Source organism: Capsicum annuum, chromosome 4, assembly GCF_002878395.1.
Source record: "Capsicum annuum cultivar UCD-10X-F1 chromosome 4, UCD10Xv1.1, whole genome shotgun sequence".
Classification (NCBI taxonomy): domain Eukaryota; kingdom Viridiplantae; phylum Streptophyta; class Magnoliopsida; order Solanales; family Solanaceae; genus Capsicum; species Capsicum annuum.
The window spans coordinates 217,639,084-217,658,739 of NC_061114.1; the positions used below are offsets into that span (position 1 = coordinate 217,639,084).

The 19,656-nt window shown below is 32.2% G+C and overlaps 1 protein-coding gene across 2 annotated transcripts; it reads left to right on the plus strand.

Moving 5' to 3' along the window:
* The first annotated feature begins 10,791 nt into the window (after positions 1-10,791).
* LOC107867327 (auxin-responsive protein IAA8) lies at positions 10,792-17,016 on the plus strand. Of its 2 annotated transcripts, XM_047411074.1 has the most exons (8): positions 10,797-11,091; positions 11,802-11,869; positions 12,488-12,932; positions 13,010-13,176; positions 13,266-13,492; positions 13,605-13,746; positions 15,218-15,279; positions 16,663-17,016. In XM_047411074.1, exons 3-8 carry the CDS (start codon positions 12,519-12,521, stop codon positions 16,698-16,700), a joined length of 1,050 nt encoding a protein of 349 aa, XP_047267030.1. In that variant the 5' UTR covers positions 10,797-11,091; positions 11,802-11,869; positions 12,488-12,518; the 3' UTR covers positions 16,701-17,016. The 2 variants fall into 2 exon arrangements, with proteins under 2 accessions (XP_016568988.2, XP_047267030.1); XM_016713502.2 differs by lacking the exon at positions 11,802-11,869 and having other exon boundaries at positions 10,792-11,091.
* The last annotated feature ends 2,640 nt before the right edge of the window (positions 17,017-19,656 follow it).

A 19,656-nucleotide genomic window follows, 5' to 3' on the forward strand; every position in this document is an offset into this window, starting at 1 on the left:
GCAAAGGGTCGTTGGTGTGGTGGTGGTGGTGGTGCGTGGGTTGGGGGTTGGGGGTTGGGGTTGCGTGAGGGGTGGGAACGGGGACGACTTGAGGGAGGGGGATTGACTGGTGTCATAGTGATGGTGGTGCATGGGGTGTGGGGTGGAGAGAAAATGTTGGATGGGGTGGGGGGTTGGACAGGATGGGAGGTGGGGGAGATGCTGGACGGGGTGGGGGTACTGGACAGGGTGAGAGGTGGGGGAGATGCTAGACAGGGTGGGGGTAGTGCTGGACAGGGGTAGGGGATGAAGAGAAAATGTCGGACGGGGTGGGGCTGCCGAACGGGGGATGGTGAGAAGATGTTGGATGAAGTGGGGGGTGCTGGACAGGGTGGAAGGTGGGGAGAGATGCCGGATGGGGTGGAGGTGCTGGATAGATGTAGCGGATGGAGAGAAGATGTTGGACAGGGTGGGAGGTGCTGAACGGGGATGGAGAAAAGATGTTGGACGAGGTGGGGGTACTGGACAGGGTGGGAGGTAGGGGGAGATGCTGGACGGGGTGGGGGTGCTAGACAAGGGTGGGTGCTGGACGGGGAGAAGGGGTGGCGAGGTGGGGGGCTGGAATTTATTTACTTTTTTAAAAAATATTATGTTTTAATTTTTAAAAATATTTATAAATAAAAAATACTGAATCACGCTCTTAAAAAATGCGTATAAACACGCGTTTTGCCAACTAAACAATTTAATATCACGTGTGCATAAAAAGGGTTCAAAATATTGAATTTTGATGGGTTGATGGGGTTAGATAACAAAGGACTAAAAAGAAGCGTCCACTTTATAAACGGGAACAAGTATAGGGGTCCATGAGATCATTTCGCCATTAATAAAAATAAAGTCACAGTGGACACAAATTAGATAGAGGGTTAGTGCGTGTGGGTGAGTTGTAGTTAGTTTATAGAGGTGCTTTGGTATAGTCATGTTAATAGTCGTAGGGCTTTACTTGTAGATTGAAATTTTTAGTTAGGAAGGTTTGAGCAAGGTGTGTGCTTTCGGTTAAACAGTGTATAATATTACACTGTAGGTGTTTTATTTTTGTTATTTCATCATGTTTTATTACAACTTTCTTTACTGTCTTTTTTGTCCGAGTCGACGGTCTATCCGAAATAACCTTTTTACTTTTTCAGAGATAGTGGTATGGATATGCTGATTATGTGGGAATACGCTGATTATGTTGTTGCTTTATTTTAAATTTGACAGGGAGGTCGGAAAAATATATTTAAATTTTACGATTTTAAATTAAAGATATATCTACTAAAATGACTTTTATATATGCGGTTTTAAATATGACATCTGAAAAAATAGAATTAAAAAAATTCTATAAAAGAAAAACAATCATTCTTTTTGAAACCCACTAAAAATAAAAATAGGTCAAATAAATTTAAACACAAAAAAATAGTACTCTGTTCATTTAAAAGTAGTTGACTCTTGTTGATTTCACGATGTTCTTAAGAAAAATTTTATTAAAATTTTATTTTATTAAATGATCCTTATTAATCATATTTTAAAAATATAAAATTAAGTATATAGACTTTCTTTATTCATTTAATGAAAGGATAATATTGAAAAATCATAATAGTATTATCTTGATTTATAAAAAACAACAAATAAACTGAAACAAACATTTTTAGAAAAAATGACAATAATTCTAAAACTAAAGTAATATTACTTTTTTTTTTTTGTTCTATTTTAACTATATATATCTTAAGGTTAAAATTTTCTCAAAATAAATATTATTGATCCAAAAATTCAATTCAAGCTCAAAATAGATAATTATGTTTAACTATACTCGTAACATTAAAGCAATAATCTTTTTTTAATTTTATTTCTTATAAAATATGAAAAAAGTTAAATGCCGGTTGAAGTCAACAGAGGAGAGTAGCCAGCTCGAAGGAGATCTATATATAATTTATGGGTCATTATATTTTTGTGTAAATCATGCTTATGTTGAATATATTGAAATATTTTTATAAATATTTTAATAGAAATTAAATTATTATTATGATATATTAATCTAATATTTCAATCGGACTTCATTAATAATAAATTAGTCTCTTCATTTGGCTATATAATTAATGAAACAAGAAAAACATAGGTATGCAATTCATTGTATTGATATAAATACCGAATGCAAGTAGAATTTTACCCTTTTTTTTCGTGTATTTTCTGGTACTTTTATATTGTACCATTTTTTTTTTAATTACAGACAAGAAATTTATAAGTTGGTGGCAATTAGGTTGTTAAAGCACATTCTTTTTGCTAATATAATTTTAAAAGTTAGGTACCATACCAACTATACAACTAAAAGTAAATTATTTATTTTTGTTTTGCGGCGGTCTCAATTAATTGCACGGCTTGATCAATGATTTAGTTCCACTTATATCATTAAGCATATAGTATTCTTTTTTTAATAAATAAGTAAACAAATACTCAATGTTTTTTCCAATTAAATCCATAAAAGTTGCCGAAATTCATGGATCTTTTTTTTTTTCTTTCTATTTTAAGGTCTTCTTAATGATAAACAGAAATTAGCGACTCTATTTCCTAATCTACCCTTTAGAGGTGTGATTGGGTTTAAACATTTTACTTGGGTCCATTTTAGTCACCATGTGATTGATTGGAAGGGTACTTATGACATGAAAAGATTGAGCTTCGGATTAGCATGTTGGGATAATTAATCTTAGAATTAGTTATCTCACCATATATATGTGATAAATTGTCCCATCGATCACTAGGTGTAAATGCTAAATACTTCGGGGACTAAATAATATCCGACACTACACATGAGATAAAATAGTCCTTCATTTTATTTTAGGACTATTTATTCTTATATCTCACACCAAACATCAGATAAAATAATCTTTCATTTTATATTCGAGATCTTGAGATATACATTTTGTAAGAAAACTTGTAATAAAACTATTGCCATTAAAATTCGACGAGATACAAGTGATGTAAAGGGATATACATACAACTCAATCCTAGGTAACGTATTACATGAGATTTTTTTTTGGTTTTTCATTCGGTGTCCGATGTCTGTATTGGAGCCCCGGCTAATTCGGATCGCGTGTTGCAGGGCCCATTAAGGTGACAGCGCTCTCAGCAGAGTTTTCTCCATACCTAGGATCGAACCTTCAACCTTTGGTTAAGGGTGGAGCAACCCCATCCACTGCACCACAACCCATGTTGGTGTATTACATGAATTTCGCTTTTCGTTAATGAGTATTATCTGCATGTTGAAATTGTTCCTTCGATTCTTATTAGAAGATGAGAATTATCTTTGTGAGCGTTGATTAAAGTCATGCCTAAATTAAACGTTATTGAGTTGGACTTACTGGTGTCCGGTGTCTGCATTGGACCCCGACTAATTCGGATCACGCGTTGCAAGAACTATTATGGGGATAACACTTCCAACAAAATTTTCTCCAGACCAAAAATTTAAATCTGAGATCTCTAATTAAAGATAGAGCAGTCCACCGCTGTATCATAAGCCATGTTGGTTACTTAAATTTCAATTGTTACATGCCACCTTCTGATCGATACGATGGGATGGGATGTAAAAGTAGGACTTTGACCTATAGAAATTTGACATTGAGTTAAACTTATACAAGGATAAAACAAACAAAAAAAACAAAGTGACCTTGTTTTCATCTTTCAATTTTTTATTTTTATTTATAGAAAATTAGCATACGACCTTTTTATTCTGAATGAAATAAATCAAAAATCCACAAAAGACTGATTCTCGGTCCCCTAAAGTTAGAAAGCTGGTTAGACTGACCTTTCGCCTGCTTAGAAGTGGATTCGAACCACTGACACAAGGATTTTCAGTCCTTTGCTCTATTTGACTAACATACTCCCTTTTGATCTCCCCCATACCTTCATATCAAACTGGGTAAATAGTCATTCCTTTCTTTCCTTTGTTAGAGAATCACCTAAGACCGCTAATGTTCCATCTAATTCAAGAACAAGCCCTTCTCAATGTCTTGCCTTTCGCATGTGTTTTCTTTGAAATTGGAATTTCAGAATCACTAAAAGGAAGAGCATGATACACTTATCAGTTCTTAGAATTGACATTACTCTAACAGGGAAATGCCCAAGAAAGATTGAGAACAGATGCAATGAATAATACAATGATTATTGAATTTTGTATTACAACTTATGCGTTGTAATTACTGCATATCTTATCCTTGAACTAAAGACTAGTTCAATGAATCAATATGAAATACTTTTTTTTTTTTAAAAATAATTAAATTACATACAAGTAATATAAGTTACAACAACAACAAACCCAGTATATTCCCACATAATGTGGATCTGGGGAGGGTAAAATGTAAGCAGTCCATACCAATACCTCCGAAGGAGTAGAGAGGCTGTTTCCGATAGACCCCCGACTCAAGACAATTAATATAAGTTACAGTTTTTTATAAATTACACATAATTAAATGTTTAAATCCATTATAGCTAAGTAGGGCCGTTTGGTGTGAGGTATTAAAAATGATACTATTAATATTAGCTTTTATTATTATTTAATCATTTATTTGGTAGTGTTTGAGTCAATGTATAACTAATACTCCATAATAAACCACAACACTAACAATATCCATACTATTTTTATTTTATTACACCATATTAAGTAATTTCTAGTTTAATACAACCCCATTCATTCAATAAAACAAATCAAACAATCAATAAAAAACAATATCAACACAATAATTAATATAACTAATTTCAATATTACTAATACATATCTACTGTTAATATCTATTTTTATGCAATCTACTTAGCAATCCTTTCACTGTTTCAATTATAATTGAGCATGTAATACTATAAAATAGAAATAGTAAAATATTTTTTAATGATAAAGAGGAGAAGTAATGAGTGGAGTAGTTGAAAATTGTTGCATTGGCCAAAGGAGGCCTGCTTTTCTTTGTCTACTAATAATTATTATGCTTCTTTTTTTTTTAACTCTACTCCTCCAGAAAATTATTTGTCCTCCAGCTCCTTTTGTTTCTGGCCAATCAGAATTTGTCATATAAATATGTAGTAATAAATTCTTTCTGAAGAGTGAAAAATAAAGGCTGAAATAATGCTAAAAAAGTTTAGGACATTTTGGTGGATTGGAAATTCATGTCAAGTGATTTTTTGGGGGTGGAAATGAACAATGTAGAGTTGGTTATTACGAAAAACGATAATAGACTTATTATTACGAGTGAAGTTTGAAAAAGATAACGTATACACATATTTTACCTCTACCTTAAACGAATAAAAAATATTAGTCGATAGATCCTCGTCACGAGAAATAAAGAATCAGTGTTATTAATAATTATTTTGGGTAAACTTTCCTAATTTTTTCCTGGCTCCACAACTAGACAAAATTGGTAACAATTTTCATTTTTTTTTTTTTGACAAAATTAGAAACATGAAACTAACCTGGGTGAGGTGGTGGGGGGGGTGGGGGTGGGGGGAGGGGGTCTGTCCTGTCTACTCTTGGTCCTTTCTTGTAGATCCATCATCCATCTTCATCACATGTGTGTCAGTATGTGTTTGTATGTGTACTTTGGTCAGGTCAATTGTATCTGTTCCATGGATACTCTTTTATTTTCTTTTGCTGAATTTTGATTCTTCAATCATAATAATAGAAATATTTTTCTGGTTTAGATGGAATTAATTCAGATTTGTATGGATTAGATACATTGATAAGGAAAAATATTCTTTATCAAATATATTCAGAACTTTCACTTAGTACTTCTGAAGGATTTTGATTTAAACACAATATTTTAGTGGAGAGCATTCGCCCATTATAAATCAGATTTTTGATTGTTTTTGTTAAATAATATTTTAATCTTTAATCTAAAAAATTTTAAATGTGAATTTAAATTTAATTAAAATTCAGTATAAATATCAAATATCAAAGAAAAAAAATAATTTCTAATATTAATAAAGGAAAATGATTGGAATGCCCTGAATTTGTTCTTCAAATCTCATGCTTGAAAATTACTATGTACAGAGAAATTTATCTGTTTTAACCCTTTTTTTCAGCACAAGGAAAAAATAGCTAAAAGGAAAAAGAATTGAATTTAGTATATAGTTTTTTCTTGAAGATGTGGATAAAAGGTTGACTAGAAGCACTATGAATACAACTTTCTTTGAGGTTGATTGTTGACTACAACCACAAATACGCTTTTGAAATTGAACTTGAAGGACTAATGTCAAATTCTAAAAGGTCACTATATCCTTGTGTATCATGAATTTTAATTAAAATCCTAAATACAGAATAATTTAATAGAATTAACGACTGAGAGGTAAAAAATTATACATAAAGTATTTAAGTTTTTTTTTTTTTCTAATTTTATATCTAAATTATGATGTGCGTAAGTTTTCTACTTGCACTATCACTAATTAGTTAGCAAAATACACTTACACTGTTAATGACTCACTTTCCTACCTGAAAGCTCAGTTATGAAACTCAAACAATTAGTTGGCGATAGCGAATCACTTATAGTTTTTGTGTGTTTTGCTAACTAGCTAGAAATAATTCAAATAGAAAATTCATACTTAATAGCTTAATAGTTTATGTATGAAATTCAAAAAATAAGGATATTTTAGGTATATTTTAAACCATTAACTCAGTGGTTTATTTGTTTTGACTTTTGAATATATAAGCAAAATTTAAAATACAATAAGAGGACATGATTCATGATAAAAGGATGTGAAGGTCAAGAATTATATAGTACAATTTAGTAGGTTGAGGAGTGTATTTTTTTCTCGTACAAAGAGTGTTAGTGTTATTATTAAATTGTACGTTTATTCTAATTAGATCTCTAATTATTTAATTATTTCTTTCACTTTAATTATCCTTTTATTTTTTGTTGATGTTATTGCTTGTTATTACGACTCTCTTTTAATTTTTTTTTAAATTGAGAGTTTATCAGAAATACTTTTTCTATCATCATAAAATAGAACAACTATATGTATACCGTATCCTTTTTAAATTTCACTTATAAAATTATATATATTCATTTATTGTTAATCATCGTCTCTCATTTTTTTTCCAATGAAAGGCTAATGTACAACGACAAATTGCACATTATGTTGCATTAAAAAAGAATTTAAATTTTTCATTTAAAAATATTTTTGGATAAATACAAACTGACAAACACACGATAGAATTATACTGTATTATTCAGTTGTGCAAGTTAGGAATTTGCTAAATTCATATAACAACGATTGATATTACGTATTTCCAATTTTTGGAAAATTTTGACCAGAACTAACTAAAAATGATTTAAAACATATTTATCTTCAATTAATGCATCCTTTTCTTTTCTAAGATTATCCAAACTTTACTCTTTTTAGACCATCCAAAAAGCTAAGAAGGCATAATTGTGCTTAACCTTTCCCTTAATGAAAATTTGAATTTAATGATATTGTTATGGAAAAAGAATTGAGTCTTTTTCTTTTTCCTTTTTTCCCATCCTTTTTCCTCTTAGGGTGTGTTTGGTACGAAGCAAAATGTTTTTATGAAAAAAAAATTGGTTTCTTACTTATTTTCTTCTGTTTGCATGTGAATGGAAAATATTTTTTAATGTTTGGTTAATGAATGAAAAAATATTTTTCAGAAAATACATTTTAATGTTTAACTAAAGTAGAGAAATATTTTCTATAAAAATAATTTTTGAATCAGAATAATACTTTTTTAGGATGTGTTTAATACGGAGGAGGAAAATATTTTCTAGGACAATAAATTATTTTTTAATATATATATGTGTGTTTATTGAGAGTCATATAGCTTAAACAATCTATAAATTTAATGATATTTAAAACTTATAAATTATAGTTTTGGTATCAACATGCAGAATAAACTTACTCATACTCGAACTTTACATCAAATTGTGCAATTAAATGTTTATATTCATTTTTTTTAAGAACTTAATATCTCCTTTGGTTCATATTTTGTTTTGCATTTATCTTGAACATATCATACATCTCTTAAAGATATCTAAATAAAGATAGTAATTGTTTTAAAAAATTAATCAATATGTTTGTAATTATATTAGAAATTATTTTTTAAGGTAAATATAAATATTAGAATATTATATAATATGAACATGAGAAAATATATTAACATACGTTTTTACATCCATGATTTTAATCCATATATTACTATATATAATAAATGGCAATAAGCAAGCACGTCTTCGACATGCCTGCTAGCGTTGTTTACTTCAGTTGCTTCAATCGTAATTTTACTATATTACCCCTAATTAATTACTATAAGTTATTTAAGTATAATAAGTGGCAATAAGCAGGCACGTCGTTTGCTTCAGTTGTTTCAATCGTAATTTTACTATATTACCCCTAATTAATTACTATAAGTTATTTAAGTATTAAAAAAATTTTAATATTAAATGAAAATATAAAACAATCGACGTGCCTAATTGTGTTGCCTGCTTCAGCTGCTTCAATCGTAATTTTACTATATTTCCCCAAATTAATTACTATAGGTTATTTCAGTATTAACAATATATATAATATTTAATAAAAAATAATAAATTAATTTTTAAAATTAATTTGATGTCTTATATGATGCCTATTTATGCTTCTTTCACAAGTATTTTTTATAGTAATTTTATTATATCACTTCTAATTAATTATTATAAGTCATTTAAGACATGAGTTCTTTGTTGCTTCAATCGTGATTTTATTATATCACCATTAATTAATTATTATGATCGCATTAGAAAATTAATAATATTTCATAAAATAGACACAAAACGATATGTCGACATAAAACATTTGATTGACTATCGAAATTATATAACTGCTACATAAGTTAACTTTTGAAACTATATCAGTATCACTTAAATTGAAAAAGAAGAAATAGTATTATAAATCATAATAATTAGAAACTAAAATTATTTTACTAATTAATTATTTAAATTATATTTGTATCACATAAATTGAGATTAAAAAAATAATATATATTAGCACGGGCCCTTTAATGTCTAGTAGTAAAATAACACACGTCTGACCATGAGAATATAAATAACATAAATATTTTTTTTAGGTAAATATAAATAGCATACGGTTGATCATGTGAATTTTTCACTTTTTTTTATTTTGTTTTTAAAATTTATTTTAAACTAATATTTGATCACAAAAATTTCAAATAAACTTGAAGTAGTATTTGAAATTTAAAAATATCAAACCATGCTTTCTTCATATTTTTTTACTTACATTTTTTTTTTCATAAATAACCACATTTAAATTATATTTTATGTTTAAATCATACTCCATATTTTTTAAATACTTATTGAAAAATGAAATCTAATTCCAACTTTGAAAATTTTAAAGTGAATTTTTGTTTTCATGGTCAAATACCCACATAATATTTCGATACGGACAAGTAAATTGAAGGCCTTGTATACTGTCTTCTCAAATCAAATTATGGAATTACATCGAGTATATATTATAGGGAAAAGGATTAAATTTGCCCTTTTACTTTGAAAAAATAGCTAAATATACTGTTCGTCATATTTTGTGGTCAAATTTATCCTTGATGTCATACTTTGGGCCAAATTTACCCCTATACTTTGAAAAATTGACTAAATATACCCTTCGTCGTACTTTGAGGTCAAATTTACCTTCGATTTCATACTTTGGAGCCATATTTACTCTCATGATTAAGAAACTTTTCACCTGTAACCTTCTTTTAACAAATAACCCAAATCAACGTTAAATTCTCTAATTTTTTAAAATAAACCACATACTAATATAATTCGCACGATCTGACTCATAAAAAATATACAAACAAATATATCCATCCCTCAATTCTGTTGGTCGAATTTTGCCATCGAACAAAAATATTTCTCTTTTAACGTGCAACACTGGTTGATTGTTTACACATGAACAAAACGTAAAACGAAATGGGATAACGGAGAAACATGAAACTAGAGAAAATGTCTATTATAAACTTTGCTCTTGTTCAAATTTTAAAATTTCGTATGCAATTCTATGTGCATCAAAATTCTAGAACCAGTGAATAGATTTTTTGAGCAAATGACATGATAAAAAAATTGTATAGATCTAAATTGCATATAAAAATATATGAATGAAAAGATGTCCGATTGGCACATAAGGAGACCTGTTAATTCAATCATCCAGAGAAATATCCAATGAACCTAATCTATTGCATTAGATCGTCAAGTGCCATTTTTCATGAGTTCTTCACTAATGCAGATCCACGAACTGATAGAGGGGTATATTTCTTTGTGTTTGCACTGATGCAAATTAATTTTTTATGAGCTATGTTTGATAAATATCTAGTGGCTTAATCTCGTTTGAAAATTGGTCAACAAAACTGAAGGGGATATATTTATTTGTGTCTTTTGTTAGATCAGACGGGTTAAATTAAGATATATTTTATTTTTAAAAATTTTGATATTTAACGTTGATTTGAGGTTTTCTATTAAAAAGTGATACATATAAAAATTTTCGTAACAACAAGGGTAAATTTAACTCCAAAGTATGACGAAGGGTATATTTAGTTAATTTTCTAAAGTAGAGGGGTAAATTTAGCCCCAAAGTCTGACAACAAGAATAAATTTGACTTCAAAATATGACGAAAGATATATTTAGTTAATTTCTCAAAGTAGAGGGATAAATTTGACATTTTCCCTATATTACATCCCATATGAATATGTATTTACTATTTAACCTCCCTTTTAAATCTCTGTAATTTTTTTTTTTTGAGTACAAGTAGCTTTTTATATAATTTTTAAAATAAATAAGCATAGAGTGTTAATTCACATAGGACAGCAAAATAAGCTTTTGGTACTGTCTGCCAAATGGAGGGTCCTTAGTTTTCTCTCTTCCTTTCTCTCTCTCTACAACCCAAAAAAAAACTTCACTACTCCACCATCACCTTCTTCTTCTTCTTCTTCTTCTTCTTCTTTCTTCTTTCTTCCTTCTACTGTTGCTTCTTCATCTTTCTTTGTTCAATTTCTACTTGGGTTTTCTCTTACAATATCAAATTCACAAATTTGAGGTTCACAGGTATAATATTTATTGTTCAGCTGTTGAATCTTGTTTTTTTAGCTCTTGGAATCTTGACTTTTTGTTTGTATTTCCTTTGCATGTTCTTGAAATTTTGTTGTTTTTGTTTTTTGTGAAGATTTTAGTTTAAGGGGTGATCTGTACGTTGTTTTGTATTATATTGTAGATCTGCTGAGTGTGTCTTTGTTTTCCTTTTTTCTTGTCTTAAAATTAGCTGTTTTTCTTGTTTGAGCTGCACATACTTGTTGGTACTTGTAAATGAAGGATTTTTTTTTTTTTGTCTTGTCGTTTTTTTTTTTTTTTTGGTTGCTTTTTTTTTTTGGGGTTTTTTTTTGTTTGTTTTTTTTTTTTTTGTTTTGTCGTTTTTTTTTTTTTTTTTGGTTGCTTTGTTTTTTGGGGGTGTTTTTCTGTATTCAAGAATTAATCTTTTTGAGGTATTTAGGTAAGGTTTAGTTGGTGGTTCTTGTTAGTTTCATCTCTGGTGATTCTTTTTGAAGTGGGGAATATTCTTTTTTGAAAAGCTTATGATCTTTGTTTTTCTCTTTATCTTATTTTTTTGCTGGGTGAAAGTAGCTGCTTTAAGAGGGGAGATTCTTCCTCTTCGTTTCTTTTTCTGCTGCTAAAATAATGCTGGTATTTGCTAATTGTCCACACCCCAAAATCAAGAAGAGTTTATCTTTCTAATATCTACTTTGCTGTATATTGCTTAGGGTTGATTTCTCATCTGGTTGCTCAGCTAATAGTCTATGTTGCTTGGATTCTTCAAGAATCTCAACGGGTGCGTGTTGGATTCTCTAAAAGTAGTGATTTTTTGGAGAATCTGATATGGGTGTGGCATTGAAAGTGAAGAGTCCCTTCAACTTCGCTAATGGTTACTATTTCAGAAAGTCAAACTTTTTCTTGATTCCAATTTTCTGTAAACAAAGAAAATGACTTTCCGAGGCAATAACTATTATTACCATTTGAGAAATCAACCATATGACAAACCTTAGTACTTCCATTCCCAGGATTGTAGAACATACTACTCTTTATTCTTTGTCCTTTTGGGTTAGGGAAAGAGACTTCTTTCGGGTGGTTTTCGAGGAGGGAGGCGTGTTAGAACCTAGAATTCCTTAATTACTCCTTTGATATAAATGGAAAGAGCTTCTTAATTTTTTTTTTAAAATATACAATGGCTTTCACCTTAAATGATTCTGATATGATTTTATATTTGCTTCTGTGATTCTTCAGCCGGACACACTAACTCTTGTATGTCTACGCACCTGTAGAGTATATGTTAAACACTTGCTGCGCAAAGCATCCTGAATGGATTTTTAAATATAGAATATTGCACTTGATTTCTGATATTGAATAGAGTTGTGTTAATAATTTTATTTCCTTTACTTGAAATAAGCAGTGCTGAAGTATTTAAGTGATTTATAATTGTGATGTCTCCACCACTCCTTGGTGTTGGCGAGGAGGAGGGCCGGAGTAATGTTACTCTACTGGGTTCTTCGTCCTCCTTAGGAAGCATATGCCAAAAAGGATTAGCACTTAAAGAGCGAAACTATATGGGGCTTTCTGATTGTTCGTCCGTGGACAGCTGCAATATTTCCACCTCATCAGAGGATAATAACAGTGTCGGATTAAATCTCAAGGCTACGGAGCTCAGGCTCGGGCTCCCAGGATCCCAGTCTCCCGAACGGGGCACAGAGCCTTGTCCTTTGGGCTCTACAAAGGTTGATGAGAAGCTGCTCTTTCCCTTGCACCCTGCCAAAGATACTGCTTTCTCGGTATCACAGAAAACCGTTGTTACTGGCAACAAACGAGGATTTTCAGATGCTATGGATGGATTCTCAGAGGTGAACAATCATGTCAATACCAAGGATACTGATTTTCTGTTAAAGTTGTATCTGAAGTTACTAAATCTATCCTACAGGGAAAATTTCTATCAAACTCAGGTTTGAAAGCAGGTGATGCAAAGGAGACCTCACGTGTGCAACCACCTAAACTGAAAGATGCAAATACTCAGGGTACAGTTCTAGAGAAGCCTTCTGCTGTGAATGAGGCTTCAAACCGTGCGGGCAATGGTGCTCCTGCTACAAAGTGAGTAGCTCCTGCTTGGAGAAAGAAGTGAGATTTTTTGGACTTAATTATAAAAATGTCTATAATTTGTTATGTTTGTTTAATTTCAGGGCTCAGGTTGTGGGTTGGCCACCCATTCGATCTTTTAGAAAGAACACATTAGCCTCTGCCTCAAAGAACAACGAAGAGGTGGATGGAAAGGCTGGATCACCAGCTCTTTTCATTAAGGTAAGCATGGATGGGGCTCCCTATTTGAGGAAAGTGGACCTCCGAAACTATTCTGCATACCAGGAGCTCTCTTCTGCTCTTGAAAAGATGTTCAGCTGTTTTACTATTGGTAAGCTATTTTGAAGCACCGACTGGTTCATAGTTTTAGCGATTGTTTTGATTGGCAGGCTCAAACCATAAAGTTTTTTTTCTGAGTTACTGCTATTTCCCTGTTATGTCAGGTCAATATGGATCTCATGGAGCTCCTGGGAAGGAAATGTTAAGTGAGAGTAAATTGAAGGATTTGCTTCATGGATCTGAATACGTACTCACGTACGAGGATAAGGATGGGGACTGGATGCTAGTCGGTGATGTCCCCTGGGAGTAAGCTATTGCTAGTTCAACTCAATTTTTCTTTCTTTTTAGCATTGTTTTTGTATGGTTTACATCACTTTTTGCCAATATTTTTCTTGTTTGTCTGCATTTTCCTTTGAGAAAAGGAGAAGAATTCAATGCACCTGATGTGGATCTAGTTTTACATTTAGACTCCATGCAACTGATAATAAGTACAGCTCATCTCCAGGTACAGAAATATAATTAGACTAGCCAAACCTCACCATAAGGAAGTTAAACCAGTCCTTGTGTAGTTCGACGCTTACAGAGCAATAATTCTCCAGTGATTCCTCAATTAGTCAGGAAATCTCAAGTCTGAAACACAAGTTTTCTGAATTGAGAAACCCCGCATTGTAGTATGGTTCACAAAAGGTGGCTAAAGTTGTGATATTCACGATCTTTTACTGAATCCAAGTAGATAGCTGAGTGGTCAAATGAACCACATTTTGTGCCTTTCGCTTTCTCCCCACCAGTCATATGCAAAAAGATTATGTCATCTCCATAAAGATGTGCTGGCAGGTTTGGCCTTATGTTACAAGGAAGATAACTTTTTGATCGATAAAGAGACCTTTAGGAGATTGATTGCAATGGAGTCTGATTAATAATCAACGAGGAACTTTGAGGGCTCTACTTACCATTTCACAAAACTATGAGGCTCAATTTGTATGTGTTTCTCTTTAGGAAGTATTGCTAGCATGAAAAGATTTGCCATGGTGAAGGTTGTAGACACGCTTTTTTTCAATTGAGAATTTATGTTGCCTTCAGTTATGGACTATCATATTCTTATCTCTAGCATGTATAGTAATATGATGTTTTGATAATGCTAATGGACTAAAGGGATGATCGAAGTACACTCGAAGATTTGGTGTCATTAATGGTTTGACACTCAACTGGGATTCAAAGATATTACTAGGATGAGTTGATAATGATTGTGCTACTAGTTGCTTTGGGAAATTACACCTAATAATCTGTGTGACATTCATCTCTTGCATTCATGTGTGCCATTATTAGTGCTTCTGTTCCATGTAATTTACACTAGTAACTGTTAGGTATTTCTAATCTTACTGTCAAGAAAAGAGTACTCTGATGATGCAGAACATGATTCTGCAAATTTTCCACTACTTGATTCAGTATGTATGAACAGACTTTTAATCCCCTCTCTCTCTCTCTCTCTCTCTCTCTCTCATTCTGTCTCCCCCTTTTTTTGTTCTTTTTCAACGTTGAGTCTGTTAGTCCACTATAATAATGATTGACCTGAACATATTGTTTTCTGAAATTTGTTTTCCCTTTGACTATATATAAAATTATATGGCGTACGTCTTAAGTGTCGCTCTTTGCTATTTCAAGTATAGTAGTTTCATATTATACTTGTAATAAATCATGTTTAATGTAGTTTCTGTTTGGAAGATTGTATATTTGATGATGACCATGCTTTTCGATTCCTAATGTTGTTATGTTATAGGATGTTTATTGATACCTGCAAGAGGCTGAGGATCATGAAAGGTTCAGATGCCATTGGTCTAGGTGAGTGTCTCTTGTTGAGCTCACTGTGCATTTTAGACCACTTCATCCACACTGTCAAAACGTAAAAGAAATACCATTTCGTCCTTGATTTATTCTCAGGGTTTATGCCTTTTTTGTATTTTGACATGCTTAGTCACTTGCTGAGACATGTGCATTTGATTTCTATGTACCCTGGTGATGATCCATGTTTTGAAACAAAACTATCTAGGCAATTTGATACATAAAAAAGATATAACCGAAGAAATAATTAGAGGTTAATAAATGCTGGTTTAGAAATTCTGTCATCCCACCTTTATATCATGGAAGTTCTCTATGTTCTGAAACAAAACTACCTAGGCAGTTTGATATAATATGAGATGTCACCGAAGGAATAATTAGAGCGAGGTTGTGAAATACTGGTTTATAGATTCACTCATCCCAGCTATATATCATGGAAGTTCTCTGAATAACCGTGATGTTCTTTTTCCAAAGAGCGTTAAATAAGAGAGAATTTCTTGCCTTTCATAACTATATTTGTTATGGATCTGTTAAATTGTTAACAGTGCCTTCTGCCTAAAATTGGAAAACTCGCTTCTTGAAAAGGAGTTAGTAATATCTTGATGAAGTGTACAAAATAGTCATTAAGGTTGACATATTATTAATTAACATGAATGATTGTCAACGAGATGCAAAATGTCTTTTATTTTTTGGGGCTGGGGTGAGTGGGGGGTTGGGGCTGGGGTTAAGTCTTTTGCAATGTGACCTGTCTTTTATACAAAATCTTTGGTTCTACCTTTGTTTGGATTATCCTCAGTTTTTACTATTTTATTACCTGGCAATAGAAATGTTCAGGATATCAAGGTAGGCTAGACATCTTTAGGATGGTGGTGATTGGTTCATATGCATTATAGGGCACACCTGCATCTGTAAAAGATGGGAGGATTGGGAATGAAGGAAAATGGTTAATGAACAATCAAAACCAAAACGAAATGAGCAATAAGCTATTGTACATCTATGGTTAGTGCTATGCAGGTGTTGCTGTTTGAAACAAGTGAATTAGTCAGCTTTGAATCACTAAAAAGGGGGAAGGGATTCCAAAAGTCAGCTAATGATACTATGATCTGCAGGTTGCTATTTAGTCCTGTATTAAGTACCCGACGAATTTCCACTGAAGTTCCTTTACCCAGTGATGTTCTTCCCTATATTGATTTTTGTGCAGACTTAAGATAAACTTTTTATAAATCCATGAATATGCGTTTAGTCTTATGGTTATGCAAGGCTAGTTATTTTTTTTACGTGTTGCGTACAAGATTGCAATGGGCAACTCCTGCATCTAAGATATGATTGATCACAAACAGAATACATGTTACCATGCCACTAACTTTTGCCCATTTATGTGTGCAGCCCCAAGGGCTATGGAAAAGTGTCGGAGCAGAAACTAGCCTATCTACACATGGTTGAAGCTATCCATCCAGCATTACTGATAGGAGAGGAAAACACAAGACGGATGAAGGGGGTTCATAACTTAAATCTTTTTAAAGGCATTAAAAGTGGCTGGTTGTTGGTCTTGGACAGCGCAAGCATGGGTAGATGCTTTATCTAATTACCACATTGTGTTTCTTTATATTCGCGTGATATATGTCCTTTAAGCTCTTTAACTGGTGTCTTATTTAAAAAACCATTTGATATTGGAGTCTGCAAACTAATGTGTGTCGTGTACTGTGTTCTTCTAGATGTAATTTAGTAATGTTTTAAGTGTATTGCTTGTTGAAGTTCTTTTAAGTTATGTGCTTTAGACCCAAGCTTGTCGTTTGATTCAGTATGTGTGCGCACGTGAGAAATTGTTATTAGTGTATGAAGAAATGTGTCGTCCACATTTTTCATCGGGTTGTGGTTATCTGGAATCGCTAACTTCTTATCTTGCATGCATTCTTATGGTTCCAAATAGTATAAACAATTTTGCAGGATAAGGCGACATGCACTCTCACAGATTTAGCATTATTTGGGTTGGTAGGGAAATGTTGTTTTAAGACTCCCTTAGCTCAATTATGTGTATTTACTATATCACTATTTCCTGTCTATTGCCATCCATGGCTTGCATTATTGACAGTGTTTCAGGGGAATTATTAGAATTATTATTAGGGAAAAATGGGCCAGTCTTTTTTGTCACCACTGAGCTGATGAGAGTTTTCTCCTACCAACTACATGCAGAATGTTATATTTAAGTGGGGTTTTAAATTTTTGGTTGAACATGCCTGGTGTTTGGTACTCCTTCGTCCCAATTTAAGTGTCTTAGTTTGACAGGGCTCTGAATTTATGAAACATAGGGAGGCTGTTGAATCTCGTGGTCTTAAACTTGTACGTAAAATTTTGGAGTAAGAGTAGAATTCTCGGCAGTTTCAAAAGGCACTTAGTTTGGTAGAAAGGACAAGTATTTGTGGAAATTGATTGTACTTGGATGAGTTGTGTAGCTCATATTTGCTCATCTGCCTGTTGAAATGAAAGATTTGTCTCTTCATAGCACAGTTATGTGACTCTTTGAAGTGCCAACAGCTGAATTAGTATCATTGTGTACTTATTTAACTGTGCAGAAGATTGGAGGAATCTTGGAGTATATGGGTTTGTATTATACTTCCTCCGTTTCACAATAAGTTAATTGTTGAATTTTGACATACATATTAAGAAAAAAAAAAAGTAAAGACATAAATTTATCGCGTTTTTTTAATTTTATCCTTTTCAAAAATCAAACACATGATACATCACTCTCAATGCACATTTAATGGAGGGTAAATTTGGAACTTTTTTTCAACATCTATCTTAAATTGTGAACTATTCACTTATTTTAAAATATAAAAAATACTACAATTCAATTCACTTATTATGGAAGGAAGGGAGTACCAATTATCAACCTCTCAATTTCTCATGTACCTGCCTGGCCCATCATAAATATTTTGCTGTAAATGTTTTCGTGCCTAGCAAAGTTTTGCTCCTTTTTTTTTTTTTTTTTTTCTTTCATTCCCTCAAACAAGAGAGTTGTTCGGATGATAAAACACTTCTCATTGAGTCTGAGTCACTAAGAAAGCTAAAAGATAGGAGCATTAAGGAAGGGTAAAAATAGTGAATTTTTCGTTGAATTTTCATGTCGGTGGGTGCTTTCTATATGGTTTAGGGTAATCTTTACTTATTGAACTAGCTTTTTGGGATGAGTTGGATTCAACGTTCATTTAGATTGGTTAAATTTTAATAGTTGGTACTGATTAAATTTAGTTTTGGTTTGAGAGCACTGGCACGACGGGTATTTTGCGTAACATAAAAAATTTACTTGCAGTAATTAATTTTAGTGCAGAAATCGCAGTGCCTTTGGGAATAAATTGGAAGTTCCAATAAAGTGCATTTCTCCTTATAAGGAATACAATTTTAATGAACTCATTGGATATCCAACAATCATTACTCATTAGGGAAGAAATTGCATGGTTTGTCTTTTAAATGGCGTTATTTTTTATTTTTGCTTTATCAATCGAACTTATGTCTAGTAGGATATAAGCTTTTCAAGGGCGCGAGACATAACTTATGAAATGTGGTGAAAATATAAATTTATGGTTGGTAAAAAAGTTATAACTTATGAAATGTTGTGAAAATATAAATTTATGGTTGGTAAAAAAGTTATTTCTAAGCGTACGAGACATAACTCTTGCAGCTACTCTTTCGGGCCACGTCGAGTGCATACGTTTGAAAGTAGTTGTAGAACCTTGGGGAGATATCGACTAGAACGATTTGCATTGGAATCGAACCGAAATTGCTTTCAAGGCAGTGACTTGTAAATTTGTAACTATTTTTTTACTATGATTAAGTTAAGTTCAATATGAATACTGTAGCAAGCAATTTTCCCAACAATAACTAGATCTTAATCTTTCGTTAATCATGTTATTATTAAAATACTTATATATGAAAGGACAGGTTATTAACAAAATGATAATTCACACACTGTTGCGTTAGATAACAAACAAATCCCGTGGGCTAAAATGAAGGCAACTTGTCCAGTAAGTAACCAGATGTCCCATTTGTTGAATTTTGAGAGGGGTGGGCAGGGCAGATCAGCCATATAAATTCCCCATACGTATAGTTTTCAGCACTGCGAAAGATAAAGAATCTGAGTCAGATTGCAGAAGGGTGATATGGGGTGGAGTAATTGAACCCCATTTTTTGATGTTGGCAAATTAGCCTACCAGAATTCTAACACCTACTGTACTCTTTCAGCATATATACACAATATTATTTTCTTATACGCACAATATAATTTTTCAATCAAGGACGTTCGAGTAAATACTCTTAGGTCAATGTAGCTACGAAACTGACACTGTATGTAAGTATAGTTTTGAATGCTACCTCAGAAGACTA